Below are 17,817 nucleotides of genomic sequence, written 5' to 3' on the forward strand. Positions count from 1 at the left end.
ACATAATATGGACATCATCACACAGTGCTCAAAATAGTATTAATAAGGGAAATAGTCGATTACATCATACGTCTGAGACGTCCATATAGTTCTTACAATAAATCAAAGTGCGGAAAAGAAACGTAGATAACGCGGCCTTCACAGGCAGCCGACTGGGGGGTTGCTGCTAACCCACACCTAGAACTCGTCGTAGTCTTGGAACTCCTGGAAGTCTCCTTCCACAGCTTCATCTTCGCCTGAGCAGTGGTTGCAATGCTGACAACCTGGGGGGGGGGGTTGGTGTGTAGAGCAAGGGTGAGTACACATCAACATACTCAGCAAGTATCCTGTTTGGCTGTAGTGGACTAGCTTTATGTGGGGATAAGTCAAGCAGTCGCTTTTAGTTGGTCAGGTTATTACTTACTAGTAGAAAGTCAGGTTTTAACATTAACCCAAGTTATTAGCCCAATGTATCCTTTCCAAACGGAAAGAATACCACTTACCAATACCATAATCGTAATCAGAACCATCAATCTCATTGTCACCTGTACCAAAGTATCTCTGATCAAGTATCACTAATCTCTGGAGCTCCCTTGGCCGCTCATAACCGCGAGCACGGCTGATATATCAGTTTCATAACACTCTGCAGAGGTTGTGCACTTTACCCACAAGCCGTGATTCCCTCTCTGGCCCGGGCTTGCAAGACCCTTATTCACTCCCGAGGTGAATGGCCAAGGATTCACTACGAAGCCTTTACAAAGATTCCCCGGGGCTGTAGCCACCCGTTAGGTTTCCTAAATGTACCGCACTCCTCCCCAAGGGACAAATCAACCTTGGCAGAGCGAGCCGCATACACCGAGCCCCATTGACGGCACGACGGCGAAGCGAACTACACCCCGGATCCTCTAATTATTCAGCTAAGGGCACCCCATTCCACCCTCATGGTTGCACTGTTTTCCCGGGCGGTCATCCATTGAACAGGTCCTTACGGAGAGGCACTCGAGAAACCGCTCGAGTCCCCTTAAATGCCACAAGTATAATCATAAATAAGAACGGGAAAACAGCGTATCATAGATAACCACATCATGTTCATTGATTAAAGTTGAGCAATAGCATCAAACTAAGCAGTAATAATCCGACCCAAATAGGTAAACAAGGACATGGATAACAAAAAGCTAGTCAATCCTTAGGTATAAATGTGTGATGCGGGAGGTGAATTAAAGAATGATTAGGACAGAGATAGGTCAAAGGACACTTGCCTCCACCAACCGACTGCTGCTCAGGGGCTTCTCCTGCGAATTCCTCGGACTCTTCGACCGGATCGTTCTCTATGCGAGCGCAAACATACATACATCCATCCACATATTTAATACAAAAGAACAGTACACCATACAAGGGAACAAATAAAGCGAATATGCATCAAGTATGACATTTGACATTGCATTTGTTATGGTTAAAAAGAAACGGGAAAAGGGTCTCGCAGGGGGGTTAAAGTTTATGCACTAATGATTAGTTAAATTATGCACTCTAGTTTCAATAGGTTCCTAACAAAAGAATTCTGTTATATGCACTAGTGGGAACCTAATCATTTTAAGTTGATTAACATTGCACGGGATAAACAATTAACTAAATGAATCAACTAGCGCAACGAAATTCTAAATTAAACTTCTCATTTCCATAGCATGAACCATGATTAGTCTACCCAAAATAAGGTAAAACAGGGGGGGCGGTTGAACCGGCCCTAGGGCGGTTGAACCGGCCGGCTGGGCGAGCGGCTGGGCCGGCCAGGGGCGCGGCCGAACCAGCGGGCAGGGGGCAGCTGGCGGGCGGCCAGGGGCCAGGGGCGGCCGAGGGCGCGGCCGGGGCCGGCCAGGGCGCGGCCGAGGCTGGCCAGGCGCGGCTGGGGCCAGGGCGCGGCCGGCGGCTGGGCTGGGGGCGGCCAGGGGCGCGGCCAGGGGTGGCCGGGCGGCTGGGCTGCCAAGGGGAGGGAGGAGGGGAGAGGGGAGAGGGAGGGAGGAGAGGGAAAGGGGGGGGGGGGGGGGCTCACCGGCGATGGGCGGCAGACGGCGAGGGCGGCGGCCGAGCAGGGGGCGGCGGCGGTTACACTACTATAAATCGTGTTATATGAGATGGTTAATTTTTAGTTATTAAGACGCTTATGAAGTGTCCAAATTTGATGGAGTCGCAAAAGATGTTCCGTTTTTAAGATGGTTATAAACCGTCTTAAAAGATATTAAATAAGACATTTTTAATTTATAACCGTCTAAAAAAGGAATTTGTTAAGTCATTTTGTCCAATAAACTGTCTTACATTAGGTTTTGTTTAAGACACTTCTTCTAAAAAACTGTCGAAAATACGAACATTATAAGTCACAAAGTATTTATCAAACTGACTAGAATATCCTATAATAATAGACACTCGCAACAGAAAAACCATCTTATTTAGAAGACTGATATTGGACGTTTTAAAAACCGTCTTATTTAGGAGACTACGTTTTAAAAACCGTCTTATTTAGGAGACTCATATTAGACGTTTTGAGAAATGTCTTATTAAGATTTGAAACGACTTACTTGGCATTATATTCTTCAATTACCACATTATAATAATTTAAAAGAGAAAAATACATACACATATATTTAATAACACTATAATTAATATAATATAGATAAATAACATTCAACATCTCATAAATAAGCATTGTCAAATAACTCGTCCATAAGTGTACTCTAAATTTAAACTTGCTCATCAACTGTTTGTGCTAACATTGAGCCTAACTAAGTATATAACTTGATAAAGTCCATGAAAGGGCAAATACAACTTGATGAAGTCCATGATCTTGTTGGTCTCCAGATCGATCTTGATGGTGTCGTTGGCCTTGATGAGAGGGTCGGGGTAGCGCATGGTGCGGCCATCGTAGGTGTTCAGGTAGGGGATGCCTTTCTGGCCAAACAGAACAGACCTCACCTTGCAGAGCTTGAACTGCACACAAACCAATAGAAAAACAGTGAGCATTTCACAGGCGTACTATGAAAGGGTATGAAAGGGCATGGGAATTTCCAGCGATGTAAATGGATAGATAGATAGAGCAACATCTATTAATAGTCCTAACGATTGTAGCACATGACATTTTCAATGCAAGACTTTCATGCACACAGCATATATGGACAATATAGCAAGGATAAGGTACACAGATCTACTAATGAAAAATAGCAAACTCACACAACTACCAAGATCATCATGCTCAACTAGAACAATGAGAGATGATGTGTTAAATTGGCTGGCATTGCAAGCACGTTGTGCTGTTCCAAGACTTGACACAGTTTGTCAGGTGATATTCTTGGATCCATGACCTCAAAGAATACCTCGCAAAGAGTTGATATGTCCATATAAGACCCTAATTACAGTTAACAGCGGGAAAGTACAATGATCAATTAAATGGTACAGCAGGCTAACCATATTGGTCTCGACCGAAGCTGAGTCCACTGTAATCTACTCGATTTTCTTCAGTCCCTCTAAGAAAATGAACCCAACAAGACATAAAAGCTTCAATACCCAAACTATACACAAACAGAACTAACGTTAAGTTGACAAGCAAGCCAATTTGCAAACATCGTCAGTTGTGGCAGTTGTGGTTATCTAAATGAAAGTGAATTTTGGTTCAGAAACGGAAGTACGAAACCTGCCAAAGCTTTAGCCTTTTTGTGGTCATCCGCAAGCTTTCCCACAGTGTCACGAACGGCAACATGAGCAGCAGCACAAAGAACTCCCACCTGTCTCATTCCACCGCCTAGGGTCTTCCGGAGAATTCTGGCCTGAAGGTTTGTTCAGATTACTACTATTTCTTGATCTCTACAGTTTTTTTCCTTCAATGAAGTTGCATCTCTGCAGTTTAAACTTGGAAATCGATTGATCTGACCTTGTCAATGAAGGCCTTTGAACCAACAATCACTGATCCGACGGGTGTGCCTAACCCTTTCGATAGGCATACCTAGTTCCGGAGAAAATAATCACCAGTCATATGTTAGCTACAGCCAAACATATGCAGGCTGTATATCGAGCACAATGACCAGCAAAACGAAACATACCAAAACTGAATCAGCAGCTTTCACGAGTCTATCTACAAGAACTCCAAGTGCCTGGTACAATGGACAAGATGCTTTGATAAGAGGCTAGGACGCTCTGGACAGATGTTTAAAAAGTGAGAATAGCTGCTAGTATGCTCCATGCTTAGACATATGGTTGTGGTTCATCATTCAGATGTCAGCCCTTTAAAATTTTCATCTCCTAAGACAGAACAGTGAAATATACAGTCTAACTGGTCGTTTTACTAACTTTATTGCAGATAGTATCAGAAGCAGATATAAATAAAATCACAGTACAACACATGCATGTACCATACTACTCACCGCAGACGCATGGAAGATGCGAGCTCCATCGATATGAAGCTTCAAGCAATGGGTACTTGAAGATGTAACCAAATAAGATGTTCAAGAAGATTAGCTGAGGAATGAACTGGTACTTGTTTCGAATGAGTACATGTAGAAAAACCATAATATAATAATTGCAACATGTTGTTAAAGGACTGCTTCTTCACAATTGTTGTAGATTCTTGTCAGGAATGAACTGGTACTTGTTTCAAATGAGTACATGCAGAAAAACCATAATATATTAATTGCAACTTGTTGTTAAAGGACTGTTTCTTCACAATTGTTGTAGATTCTTGTCTCCAAATGGAATGTCATATTGTCTGCTAAAATAAAAAGTGAATAAACTTACCACACATTAATACTGTTCCTAAATTTTTTTGCAATGAAGTAACTAATCACAATCCCATGGTTCTTGTAACGCTTATCCTGAAGAACCTTCTTTATGGCAACAGTCTCACCCGTCTCCAAACACTTAGCCTATGAACAGGTGAAATGGCATCTGATTAAGAAAGGTGATTTATAGCACGCAAGATATGAAGATCTAAAACATGTGCAGCGCGTGGAAAGCAACACCACAGGCAGCTACATAATAGTACATATCAAAATCAGTCACAAGTTATTGCAAATAACCTGGAAGACAATCCCAAAAGAACCTTGACCTACAATGCGCTCAGCCATGTAGCTCACTGTCTGCAAATGCAACCAATAAATACACATTATCATACAAAAAGAACCTGACAAAATTGATCAGAACTCCACAATCTTATAAGTTTGCAGACTAAAAACATGATCAAATGCACTAAAAATAGCACATTAAATTATGGTCTTGGCTCTCAATTATTAGATTCAGACATGCACAAAAACATGTAGACAGCAGCACAACGATTAATTGTTTTATTCATAACTTACAAAATATGCATCCAAAAATAGTAAACTAGGACTTTCTGGAAATCTTAGAAAGTCCTCTATAACTCTTATATTATCATCACAACATGATTCAACAGTTTGAATGGTCAAACAGTGCTAAACTTTAATTCTGTCCAGATTTGGACAGAATTCGGCTCTTCACTTCAAAAATCCATAACTGGAGTTTCATTAATCCAAATCAGGTGATCCTAGACTTTTTAGAAAGCTAATAGAATTGTCTATAATTCATTTATAATCATCTCAAAGTGATTCAATGTGTATCGAAGTCAGTTAATACAAACAAACATTGTTGTCCAGATTTGGACAGATACAGAGATACTAACTCAAACAGTTGTAACTTAATTTATAGATCACCAAAAAGGGTGATCCAAAATTTGTTGGAAAGCTTAAGAAAAGTACTATAATTCTCCTATGATTACTAAGAGCTAATTCTCAGTTTAACTTGGACAAACAAGGTCATTTTCGAAATCAGTACAGAATCTGGACAGATTCTGAAACTGGACTTGGAAAAATCATAACTTCTAAACTACTGAATCTATGGTTATGAAATTTTTACACAAGCAAGATAAAAAGATTATCTACAAGTTTTATATATAACATTTCTACAGAAAACACGGTTTACTTTACTTAACTAGCCACGTAATAAAATTGAACATGCAGTCCAAACAGCAAGAACTCTAACTTAGATCTTATTTAACTTCTACACTTATCATGCTTTTAACATTTAGAACACTCAACACTTTATCTTTAGTAGAACTAAAACCACATAATACAACAAGGCATTCATGTCACCATACATTAGAAATTCACTCAACCACCAATAAATCTTGTCGGCAAAGCGCTATAAGTACTAAACGTTGTTTTTACATTATTAACTTGATCACTCAATTCATATACAATAACCAAATCATTTATACTTGAGAAATACCCTTACCAAAGTACTCTACGTATAATCCACTTACAAGCATCATGCATATCTCTAATTAGTTTCATAATACAATACATACTCGCCTTAATTCTAACTTATGCCATATCACACAATGGCATACATATTTATCGACACACTCTTCACACCATAAACTACATTTTAACTTAATCTTTATTATCGAACGACGCATCTCCTTTATTTTTCTCATCACCTCGCACATACAAACACATCATCAACTAAATCACAATGAGTAAAATACACATCAAACAACCTAGCAGAATCAAACTCGGGTCGCATGTCGTCTATTCGCTCAGACATTTCATTGCATTGGTGAAGCGCGAGGCACAACGTCGACGGTAGCTGCGGTTAACGACACACAACGGTTCAACATTTTATCAAGCACTAGGGATGCGGAAAACAATAAGCTACTAGCGAGGGGCTCACCGGGGTTCGACGTCCTCGCAACCAGGGCTGCAGATCGGGTCGGCACGTGCTGCGATATTCCGTCGAACACGTCGAGGGCGCGACACGATGGGGTTTCATGGCTATTGCTGTTGTACCGCGGCCGGGCATGAGGATAATCTGCGCAGGGCCAATCAGCAAGATTCGAGCAGGGATAGATGGAGCAGAGTTAGCGCTTGACAAACCTAGGGCAGGAGCAACCGGCCATCCAACGCAGGGGGCAGAGGTGAGCACCAGGGAGGGCAGCACAGCCAACATCCATGGAAGAAGACTCAGCCACCAGGAATAGGAAGGGGCAGCAGCCAGAGGATGAGGGCGAGGGGAGATAGGAGACGGGTGGCCTGACGGCGTCCATGGCTGGGGCAGGGCGAGCTCAGTGACGGCGCCCTGGCAAGAGGAGATTGGGGAGCTCCTGCGCCATGGGAGATGGTGGTCGGCACTAGCGTTCAGGAGCAGTAGCGGCTGGTGGAGCAGCAGCGGCATTTCCGGCGTTGGGGACTAGGGCGCCAGGGGAGGGAGCACGACGTGCTGCAGGAAGGGGCGGCACCATCCACGGGAGAGGGTCCGTGCAGGGAGGGATCCAGGGGGAGCCGCCATGGGAGGGGCAGGGAGAGGAGCGCCCAAGTGGTGGTTGCCGCAGGGATGAATACCAGGAAAGAGGATGGCGTGAGGGAGTTCGGCTAGAGCTTGAGGAAGAGATGAGGATGAAGGAGAAATGACGTCCGTAGCTTCTAGGAAATAATGGGCCGCGTGGATAAGGAGTAGAGGAGCTTGAGCGGTGGAGAAGATAAGAGAAAAATTTAGATTTTTCCTTCTCCAACATTTCACAAAAGAACATATAGGTAATTTAGTTCTAGGATTTGAATCCAAATAAGATGCAAACAGACCCATCAAAATAATATAAATTTTGATATTTTTGGACTGTGCTTACAATGGGAGGTATTTTCGGGACCAGACAAATTTCCATAGTTGTAGATAGTGAAACAGATTAATTACGAGTACTCAATTCGGTTCTAGTTATATCGGTCCGTTTTAATTTTGCATCAATATTGTTGTCGTCGAGTTTCTAATAAAATTTGCTTAGGACAACAAACACAAGAGTGGGTCGGGATTCCAAATTCATATTCTCTTAATCCATAAATTTTAAATGGATACCAGACTCAACATTTCGCAAAATAAATACGCGAGATTGATGCGGCATAAAAAATGTGATCCTTTCGGAAGCGACCTCACGTATCGTTCACATGGGCGAGAGGTTGTGCGTTGTCCAGACACCGGTTAGCACCTGCCACGCGCCATGATGTCAGGCCACAGAAAGACACGTGCAACGCAAGCGTGAAAGAATTTCAGATGAAGTTTAAGAAACCAGATACGATTTCCAGAATTAAAGTTTGGGCACGAGGTTGATGGCTTAACCCAAACGATACTAGATTCGATGTTCCGAAAATTACCAAAGTCTAAATTTTGCCAAATAAATTAGGACAATTTAGACAGATGGAGACAGAGACGATATCAAAATCGTGAAAAACGAGGATGATTAAAATTTAGTGACCTTTACATTTACATCTATTACGTGTTAAAGTCCGCACTCGTGGTCGAGCAGACGATAAACACCTGGGGTGTTACACCCACTAACATCTAAGACAATTCTTATAGTCTAAACGACTCCAATAATATCTTTATTTGAGATGGTTTCATATACAAAAGTGTCTAATATGCTAACCAAAATCCAAGACAATTCTTGCAATCTTAATGACTCAAAAGGTATATTGATTTGAGACGGTTTTCAATAACAATCCGTCTTAAATCAATATAAGACATTTCTTACTATGTAACTGTCTCAAAACACTTGTTTATTAAAGACGGATCTCCAACAAACCGTCTTAACTTACTCATCACCATATGATAAAAGACGGTTCTATAAAATACATTGATATATGTCTTAAAATGTGTGTCTTAAATAAGCATATTTCTAGTAGTGTTAGGGCAGAGGGGTAGGGGCGGCGGCTTAGGGAGAGAGAGGGAAAATGAGAGGGAGAGAGAGAGGGAGAGGGAATTGGGGAAAAAAAGGGGAGGTGGGGGCGGCTGGGCCTGCCAAGGCCCAAGAGGGGGGGCGCACAGGGGGCTTGGGCCGGCCAAGGGGCGGCTGGGCCGGCCAAGGAGCCCATGGCGCGGGAGAGAGGGAAAGGGGAAGAGGGAGAGAGAAAGAAAGAGAAAGAAAAAGAAAAGATTATTTCCCTGTTTTCGAAATCCGATCTTCCTAGATGAATGCATTTGCACTTTCAAACAATCAAAGAATGCATAGCTCGGCATGGTGCATCAAACAACATAAAGTATTTTTTTTAGAGTTTTTCTTTACACGGGAATTCCAAACCGAATCCCGCTAGCTTTGGAAAAAGTCAAGGTCTAGCGAGGGCAAAAAGAAAAAGAAAAGGTAACGCCCGAATTTGGCGAGTAAAGAAAAGAAAAAATTCAACTGCAAAATTCGGGGCGTTACAAACCTATCCCCCTTAAAAGAATCTCGCCCTCGAGATTCAGGGCTGGCTAGCAAAGAGCTCTGGGTACTTGGCCACTAGATCATCTTCACGCTCCCAGGTTGCTTCTTCCTCAGAGTGGTGATTCCATCTGACTTTGCACATTCTGATGGTCTTCCTTCGGGTGACTCTGTCTGCAATCTCAAGGATCTGAGCTGGCTTCTCAACATAGGTCAAGTCCTCCTGGACCTCAAGACCTTCCACTGGCAACTGCTCTTCTGGCACACGCAAGCACTTCTTCAACTGAGACACATGAAAGACATCATGCACAGCAGACAAATTCTCTGACAGGCTGAGCTGATAAGCCACTTCTCCACGCTTTGAGAGGATCTGGTACGGACCAATGTAGCGGGGTGCTAGCTTGCCTTTCACTCCGAATCTTCTGACTCCTCTGATCGGTGACACTTTCAGATAGACAAAGTCTCCGACTTCAAAACTCAGCTCTCTTCTTCTTGTGTCTGCATAGCTTCGCTGCCTCGATTGCGCTATCTTCAGATTCTCTCGGACCATCTTGATGTTCTCTTCGGCTTCAAGCAGAATGTCTGGCCCAAACACTTGCTTCTCTCCAGGCTGATCCCATTGCAACGGAGTTCTACAACTCCTTCCATAAAGCGCCTGAAACGGTGACATCTTCAAACTGGCCTGGTAACTGTTGTTATAGGAAAACTCTGCATAAGGCAATCGCTTGTCCCATCCGGACTGATCTTGCAACGCACAGGCTCTCAACATATCTTCGAGAATTTGATTGGTCCTTTCAGTCTGGCCATCTGTCTGCGGGTGATAAGCTGAACTGAAATTCAGATGTGTGCCCAAGGCTTCATGCAACTGCTGCCAGAAATGAGAGGTGAACTGCGTTCCTCTGTCTGACACTATCTTCTTTGGCACACCATGAAGACAAACGATCCGAGACATATACAACTCTGCCAATACTGCACTGTTGTAGCTGGTCTTGACAGGTATGAAGTGGGCTGACTTGGTCAAACGGTCCACCACTACCCAAATAGAATCGTAGCCGGCTCGAGTGCGAGGCAATCCGACTATGAAATCCATACCAATTTCATCCCATTTCCACTGAGGGATCTGCAACGGTTGCAACAATCCAGCTGGTCTCTGGTGCTCTGCCTTAATTCTTCGACAACTATCGCACTTAGCCACATGCTCTGCGATTTCCCTCTTCATTCCGTACCACCAGAATTTCTTCTTCAGATCCTGATACATCTTCTCACTACCAGGGTGAATCGAATAGGCTGTCTCATGAGCTTCCTTGAGGATCAACTCTCGAATAGACTGGACATTGGGAACACATAAGCGGTCTTTGAACCATATCACGCCTTCAGCATCTTCTCGAAAATCTTTGCCTCTGCCATCTAGAATCAATCGCCGAATCTCACTGATCTTTTCATCATTCTTCTGCGCTTCTGAAAGTCGCCTAGAGGGGGGGGGTGAATAGGCGGAACCTGAAAATTAAAACTTTATCCCCCAACTAGATCCCTTGATTAGTGGTTAGAACAAGATATACAAATATCGGAGAATAGAAACTAAGTTCTTGCTTGAAAGGAGTATTGCTAAATAATGCGGGAGAGATAAATCAATACAACTAATAAGTTATAGAATAACAAAGCAAGAACCCTTAGATGAGAAGAGCGCTAGAACAAGTTCTTTCTTGCAACGTGTTGCTTCACTAAATGGAAATTTAACTTGAAGCAATACCAAATGAAATTAGCAAATAATGGTGCAAGAAAACTTAGAGCAAGGGAAAGCAAACAAATCACAAGCAATAAACACAATGGACACGGGTGATTTGTTTTACCGAGGTTCGGCCCTCGAAGGCCTAGTCCCCGTTGAGGAGTCCACTTAAGGACGGGTCTTTTTCAACCCTTTCCCTCTCTCCCCCGATCACACAAGGATCGGTGAGCTCTTCTTCTTCTCAAGGATCACTCTCGATCCCACAAGGACCACCACAATCTTTGGTGTCTCTTGCTAGCTTTTACAAGCCTCCAAAACTTTGGAGGAAGTTCAATGGGAGTCAAAACTCCACGCGCAAGTGAACACAAAGATGTAGCACACACTATCTCTCAATGAATCTCACAAGGTGCTAGGGCTAAACTCAATTGAGTAGCTCTCAATTGCTTGCTCTCTCTTTTGTGGCACTTGTGTTGGTTGTAGTGGACTAAATCTTGTGTATAGGATGGATCAATGAATATAGATGGTTGGGAGGGCTTGAGTATGTCAACTAGATGACTTGGAATGTTGCTTGGGCTCCCACACCTTGAAGTGGCCGGTTGGGGTGGTATTTATAGCCACCATCCAATTTTGTAGCCGTTGGAGAAGCTGCTGGTCGATGGGCGCACCGGACAGTCCGGTGCACACCGGACATGTCCGGTGCCCCTGCCACGTCACCCTATCCGTTGGGGATGGAGCTGGTCGACCGTTGGAGGCTTTTGTCCTCATGTGGCACCGGACAGTCCGGTGCACACCGGACAGTCCGGTGCCTCCCTGATCCTCTGCTCTGACTTCTGCCGCGTGTACTGTTCTGCACTGTATACCGTCAGAGTCGACCGTTGGCGCGAAGATGACCGTTGCTCCGCTAGCACACCGGACAGTCCGGTGCACACCGGACAGTCCGGTGAATTTTAGCGGGGCAGTCTTCGTGAAATCCCGAGGCTGCCGAGTTCCTGAGGCCGCGTTCCGTTGGAGCACCGGACACTGTCCGGTGTACACCGGACAGTCCGGTGAATTATAGCGCGCCGGCTTCCGAGAATTCCCGAGAGTGCAGAGTTGGAGTCTGAGTCCCCTGGTGCACCGGACAGGTACTGTTCACTGTCCGGTGGCACACCGGACAGTCCGGTGCGCCAGACCAGGGGTGCCCTCGGTTGCCCCTTTGCTCCTTTATTTTGACTCTTGTCTTGTTCTTTTTATTGGTTTTATGTTGAATCTTTGGCACCTGTAGAACATATAATCTAGAGCAAACTAATTAGTCCAATTGTTTGTGTTGGACATTCAATCACCAAAATCATTTAGGAAAAGGTTTAAAGCCTATTTCCCTTTCAATCTCCCCCTTTTTGGTGATTGATGCCAACACAAACCAAAGCAAATATATAAGAGAATAATTGAACTAGTTTGCATAGAATAGGTGCAAAGATTACTTGGAATTAAACCAATATTCATACAATATGCACGGATGCTTTCTTTCTTTATTTTATTTAGTATTTTGGACCACGCTTGCTCCACATGTTTTGTTTTTGCAAAATCCTTTTTGTAAATCCATTTCAAAGATCTTATGCAAATAGTCAAAGGTAAATGAATAAGAGTTTGTAAAGCATTTTCAAGATTTGAAATTTTCTCCCCCTGTTTCAAATGCTTTTCCTTTGACTAAACAAAACTCCCCCTAAAAGAGATCCACCTCTTAGTGTTCAAGAAGGTTTTGATATATCAATTTTTGAGATACTACTTTCTCCCCCTTTTGAACACAATAGGATACCAAATGATAAATACTTTTGGAAAGCACTAAGTTTTTGAATTTGGTGGTGGTGGTGCGGTCCTTTTGCTTTGGGCTCATTTCTCCCCCTTGTTGGCATGAATCGCCAAAAACGGAATCATTAGAGCCTTTGAAGTGCTATCTTCCCCTTTGGTCATAAATAAATGAGTTAAGATTATACCAAAGGCGAAGTCCGGTCTTTTAGCTTTGGGCTCTTACTCTCTCCAAAGACGAAGTCCTTTTCTTTGATGCTCATTTCTCCCCCAAAGAATAGAGAGTTGCTTGGAGTGATGGCGAAGTATGATTTACGGAGTGGAAGCCTTTGTTTTCGCCGAAGACTCCATTTCCCTTTCAATCTACGACTTAGCATAGTAATATACTTGGAAACATATTAGTCGTAGTCATGGTACGAGAATAATAGGATATATGCATTTGTACCAAAATGAAAGAGATATGATCAAGAGATATGTCAAATTAAGCATGATCATAATTCTATATAACATAGATTGCTCCCCCTAAGTATGTGCATGGAGAGGAACACATATTATGGCTTTAAATGCCAATTGCACATAATTAGGTTAATGAGAACAAGTCTATATCATAGAGAAAGTGAAGTGCATTGTGTCATAGAATATGTGTGATGCTCAAGACAGTTTATGCACTTATGAAAGCATGTTGCAAACATTTTAAGCATTTTCCTTTAAAGATTTCAAAGAGACTTAAGGACCATCCACCTTTGGAACAAAGGTAGCTTATACTCGTTACAAGGTTAAGCTTTAAGCTCTTTGATAATAGAACCACTTCATCTAGTTTTAGCAAAGATGCAATAATGCATGAGTGAAATTTTAAGAGGTTAAACTAGGTATGAAGCAGGGATAAATGCAAAGGTCATGCTTTCTCTTCCTTTTATACAAGATATGCAAAGAGTGTATATAAGAGGAAGATTTAGGTACAAGTTTAAATGAAAGGAAGTGGTTTTACCCTTTTGTACCTTCTCATAGAGACGCTCTCTTCATCGTGCTTTGTCCTTAGTCTTAGTTGCTTAAGACCTATACTCAATGACAATATATGGAAATATTTTGCACAAGAGAGAGTTCTACAACTAGTGATCTTTTTCAAGTTATTGTTAGCATATATCAAATGGATCACAAGTTGCATAAATGAATCATTAATTCTCCTTTTTCCTTAGTGCATATCAAGATAGATGTCAATTAAAATTACCAATTGAGATCAAATTGAAATTACATGAGGCACTAAGAAACATAAGTGATACTCGAAGTTGTTTAATGATCAACCAATATGCGATCAAGAGAGCAACAAGGACATTAAACTTTCAATCAAGCTTAAAAATAGGAGAATCCGATAAGCATGCTACTTTAGAAATGAAAGCAACAATCCTTGATAAAAGCAACGTTATTTTAACAAGTTGGATTGATGTGAAGAAGCATACTATATGAGAACCATTATTCTCATGCAAGAGACTATATGAAATTATTAAGATAAGGCAATGGTCTCAATATAAGAATGGACTCCCCTTAAAGATATGCATCAAGTAATTGAAAGAATTGATTTCGATGCATTCACTTTTAAGGACATAAAGGGAGAAGCATTATACATTTTGATCAAGGCTCATAAATTCAGCAATAAACAACTTAAGCCTTGTAATCTCATAATGAAAAAGAATTTAGAATGCTTACAACCACACCATTGATTATTGAAGACCTTATTGTCCAAGTAGGTGTTGTTGTCCTTGATGTTCTTTCTTTTTCATTTGAGTGTCCTCCCTTTATATTTGTCTCTTTTTCCTTCCAAACTTATTGAAAATACTCAAGAGACATGTTAATAGCGCAAGGGAGTATATGGTGAAAGATGATTACTTTAGATAATTAGCATACAAAAATTCATCATCCACAAGTCACACAGACATGAAGTAAAATCCTTAACATTAGTGCATTTCATTTGAGAGAAATGAGTGAGCACCTTTTAAGCATTTTAATAATCATTGGAGATTTTACTTTATCATATTGAAGTTAGTTAATCATCACTTGGAAGCAAATCAATATGATAACATATATATAAATATTGCAAAGGCATTAAATAGATTCTAATGGAAATGAGCATTAAGAAAATGATATTTGAATGCACACTTAGTTAATTTCGGTCCAATAAAGAATCTATTCCTCTCAAGGGTAGAATATGATAATTTAGATTAAACACCCATTGAGACGGGAACCAAACTTAAGAAGATGAGTTCCCATACCTTTGCTTTTACCTTTCTTCCTTTGGGTGAAGCTCAACCCATGAGGCTTGTGTACTTTCTCTCTTGTAGATTTTCATAATTGAACTCAAGAGAAATGTTAGTAGCAACATAAGCACTAGTTTCCATTTTTTTTAATCATTTTGGTAAGGAATGAGAAGTTAGATTAACAAAACATGGAAACTCCATAGCATGATCTAGATTATCCATAGATGATGTTATGCTCAATTTTAACTCATAAAACAGGCATAAATAATCCTTTGAGATTATAGGAATAAATTTAAATCATGATTTGGAAAGCGATAAATGTGAAAGAATCATATCCAATTAAGCAATAAGAGATACAACATGAATTATTGGATAGAATTTCCTAGACATGATGAGATACGCATTTCCATAGAGAAACTTATTCTCTACAAGTGAGACTACTTAATTTACTTAGATAAAAATATTAGTCTCACTTTTCTAGCTATAGAGAGAATTTTCCTTTTATAAGTGTCCTAAGTATTTGAATTCCTTACATGACACTTTATTCTTTTAAGAACATGAAGTATCTCTCTATATCTAGAACATGGCAATAATAGAATAATTAATATAGAAACATGCCATGAGAACTTGCAACAATTTAAAAACATGTAGATTGTCATAATATAGAATTTGATGAATACACAATCTACCATATGAGAGGAATTTTCTTCAAAGAATGATGACATAATTTTTTTTTTTTTAAAACATCCTTAAGTGCTTTCTATTTCTATGTGACTACACAAGACATATGATGAATTAAGATAATTGCACTTATAAATGTTACCATCCCTTGACTTTCCTCCATGTTGTAGGCTTTGATATTCCGCACATGATGATTCTTTATTTCCTACAACATTAATATCTTGCCGAGATGATATGAGTTTTGAATACAATAAACTGAAGTAACTTTGGGTCAATCTTGAGTATGTAGATCATTTGAAGATTGATAGCTTGAGTTGATAAGAATTGAATTAACTCCCTCAAACACCCCAAAGGTTCATACCATCTCCTTCTCCTACAAATCTTGTCAAGCACATTTTGGTACCCATCGCTTGATGGGTCCGTTAAGGTTAGTAAGCAAAGATCTAGGAACCCAAGTGTCCTTTGTGCTAGCGCTTGGTAAACTTGTTACCTTTCTAGCACAAGTTGCAATCTTGGGTTGCCTAGTTATATATGAATCAAATGACAAGTTAGGAGTGAGATTTTTACCAATGGGACAATCTTTGCATTGATGTCCCTTTCTTCGGCATGTGTAGCATAGGCGTTTTTCAAGTTTTGAAGTTTTCTTCTTTCCTTGCTTGTTGCCTGCTACATGGTTAGTAAAAACTTTCTTTTCTAACCCTATGCCTTTTTGTTTTAAATGGGGACAAGATCTAAGCAAGTGTCCCTTCTTAGAGCATTTAAAACAAAGTCTATCATCCTTGTTAATAATCAAGCCATTTTTGATGTAGGGACATGACCTAATCAAGTGCCCCTCTTTAAAGCATTCTCTACACCTTTTAATGTGACGTGTGGCTTGATCATTACCTTGGATGTTACCTTTTGTGGAGGCGTGGTTGAGGCTTTTGGAGGAGGTGTTGAATTCCATCTTTTGTTTCCTCCTCATGGCAATCCTCAAATCCTTGACATTTTCTTCAAGGGATGTAGTGCATGCCACGGTTGTTCCCGTCTCAAGCTTCTTCACCATGTGATCACGGTTATCTTGAGAAGGTTGGGCAATGCATTTCCCTTTTAGTTGTGTCAAGCTCTTCTTTAGCCTCTTATTTTCTTCTTTGAGCTTTTGATATGAATCATCATTTGTTCCTGCAAATTCTAGCTCAAAGGAAGATTTGCTTGTTGACAAACAACAAGCATTAGCACATGGTAATATAGTATCAATTTGAATACATGTGCATGAGTGAGGTTGTTGGGATTTTAAATTTTCTATCACAACCTCATGAGCAATGTTTAATATGATATGATCATCTCTAAGATTTTCATGAGAGCATAGGAGCATATCATATTTTTCTTGAAAAGCTAGATTTTCAATTTTTAGCTTTTCCACTTGGTCCTTAAGCAAGGTATTCCTATTTACTAATTGAGCGATACAATGTGAAGCGTTATTTTGCTCAATTGAAATAGTTTCATACCTTTGGACCAGATCAACATGAGAGCACTTTAGCTCCTCATGTTCTTTAGTCAACTCGTCAAAGTGTTGCATCTTTATGGAGAGAATATCTTCTAGCCTTTGACGAGCTTCGCTTTGCTCTCTCGCTCTTTCTAGAAGTTTGAGCATGACCGCCTTATCTTCTTGGCTTAGGCGAGCGTAGAGATGCACAGAGCTTCTTTCTTCCTCCTCATCCTCATTTGTGCTTCCGCTATCATTTTCATTAGCCACACAACACATGTGGGAATCGAAATGGGAAGACAAACCTTTTGGAGAGGTGGATTCATCGTTTGGTCTCCATCGTTCATTTTCTCCTTCTTCCTTGCAAGGGTTAGTATCACAAAAACTAAAGGAAGTAGAGGCATCAAATGAACTATTATGTTTGGACTCATCAAACTTGATTTTAATTCTAGTCCAAATATCATGCGCATCGGGAATGGATTCGTCATAGTTTGATATGAAGGTACGATAATCTTCTTTGCTAAGAGAATTGTTTAAGATGTCAAAAGCTAGGTAGTTTAAGCGATAACATCTTTGATCCTCCTCGGAATTAATTTTTCCATTAAAACTAGAGGGAAAAATACTCTTGTCAATAATTTGTTCTAATTGAGGATGTATGGTTCTAAAGGCATTTATCACACTAGTAGACCAT

At 40.9% G+C, this 17,817-nt stretch overlaps 1 protein-coding gene and 1 pseudogene across 1 annotated transcript; both read right to left on the minus strand.

Moving 5' to 3' along the window:
• Nucleotides 1-3,209: 3,209 nt before the first annotated feature.
• On the minus strand, nucleotides 3,210-4,549 carry LOC103625792 (probable low-specificity L-threonine aldolase 2; annotated as a pseudogene).
• Nucleotides 4,550-6,580: 2,031 nt separating this feature from the next.
• Nucleotides 6,581-7,206, minus strand: LOC103625794 (uncharacterized). Its single transcript, XM_008646198.1, has 3 exons — nucleotides 6,909-7,206; nucleotides 6,706-6,843; nucleotides 6,581-6,621 (listed from the first exon to the last, which is right to left on the minus strand). Exons 1-3 carry the CDS (start codon nucleotides 7,204-7,206, stop codon nucleotides 6,581-6,583), a joined length of 477 nt encoding a protein of 158 aa, XP_008644420.1.
• Nucleotides 7,207-17,817: the final 10,611 nt, after the last annotated feature.

The sequence above is a fragment of the Zea mays genome, chromosome 5 (genome assembly GCF_902167145.1).
Source record: "Zea mays cultivar B73 chromosome 5, Zm-B73-REFERENCE-NAM-5.0, whole genome shotgun sequence".
NCBI lineage: Eukaryota > Viridiplantae > Streptophyta > Magnoliopsida > Poales > Poaceae > Zea > Zea mays.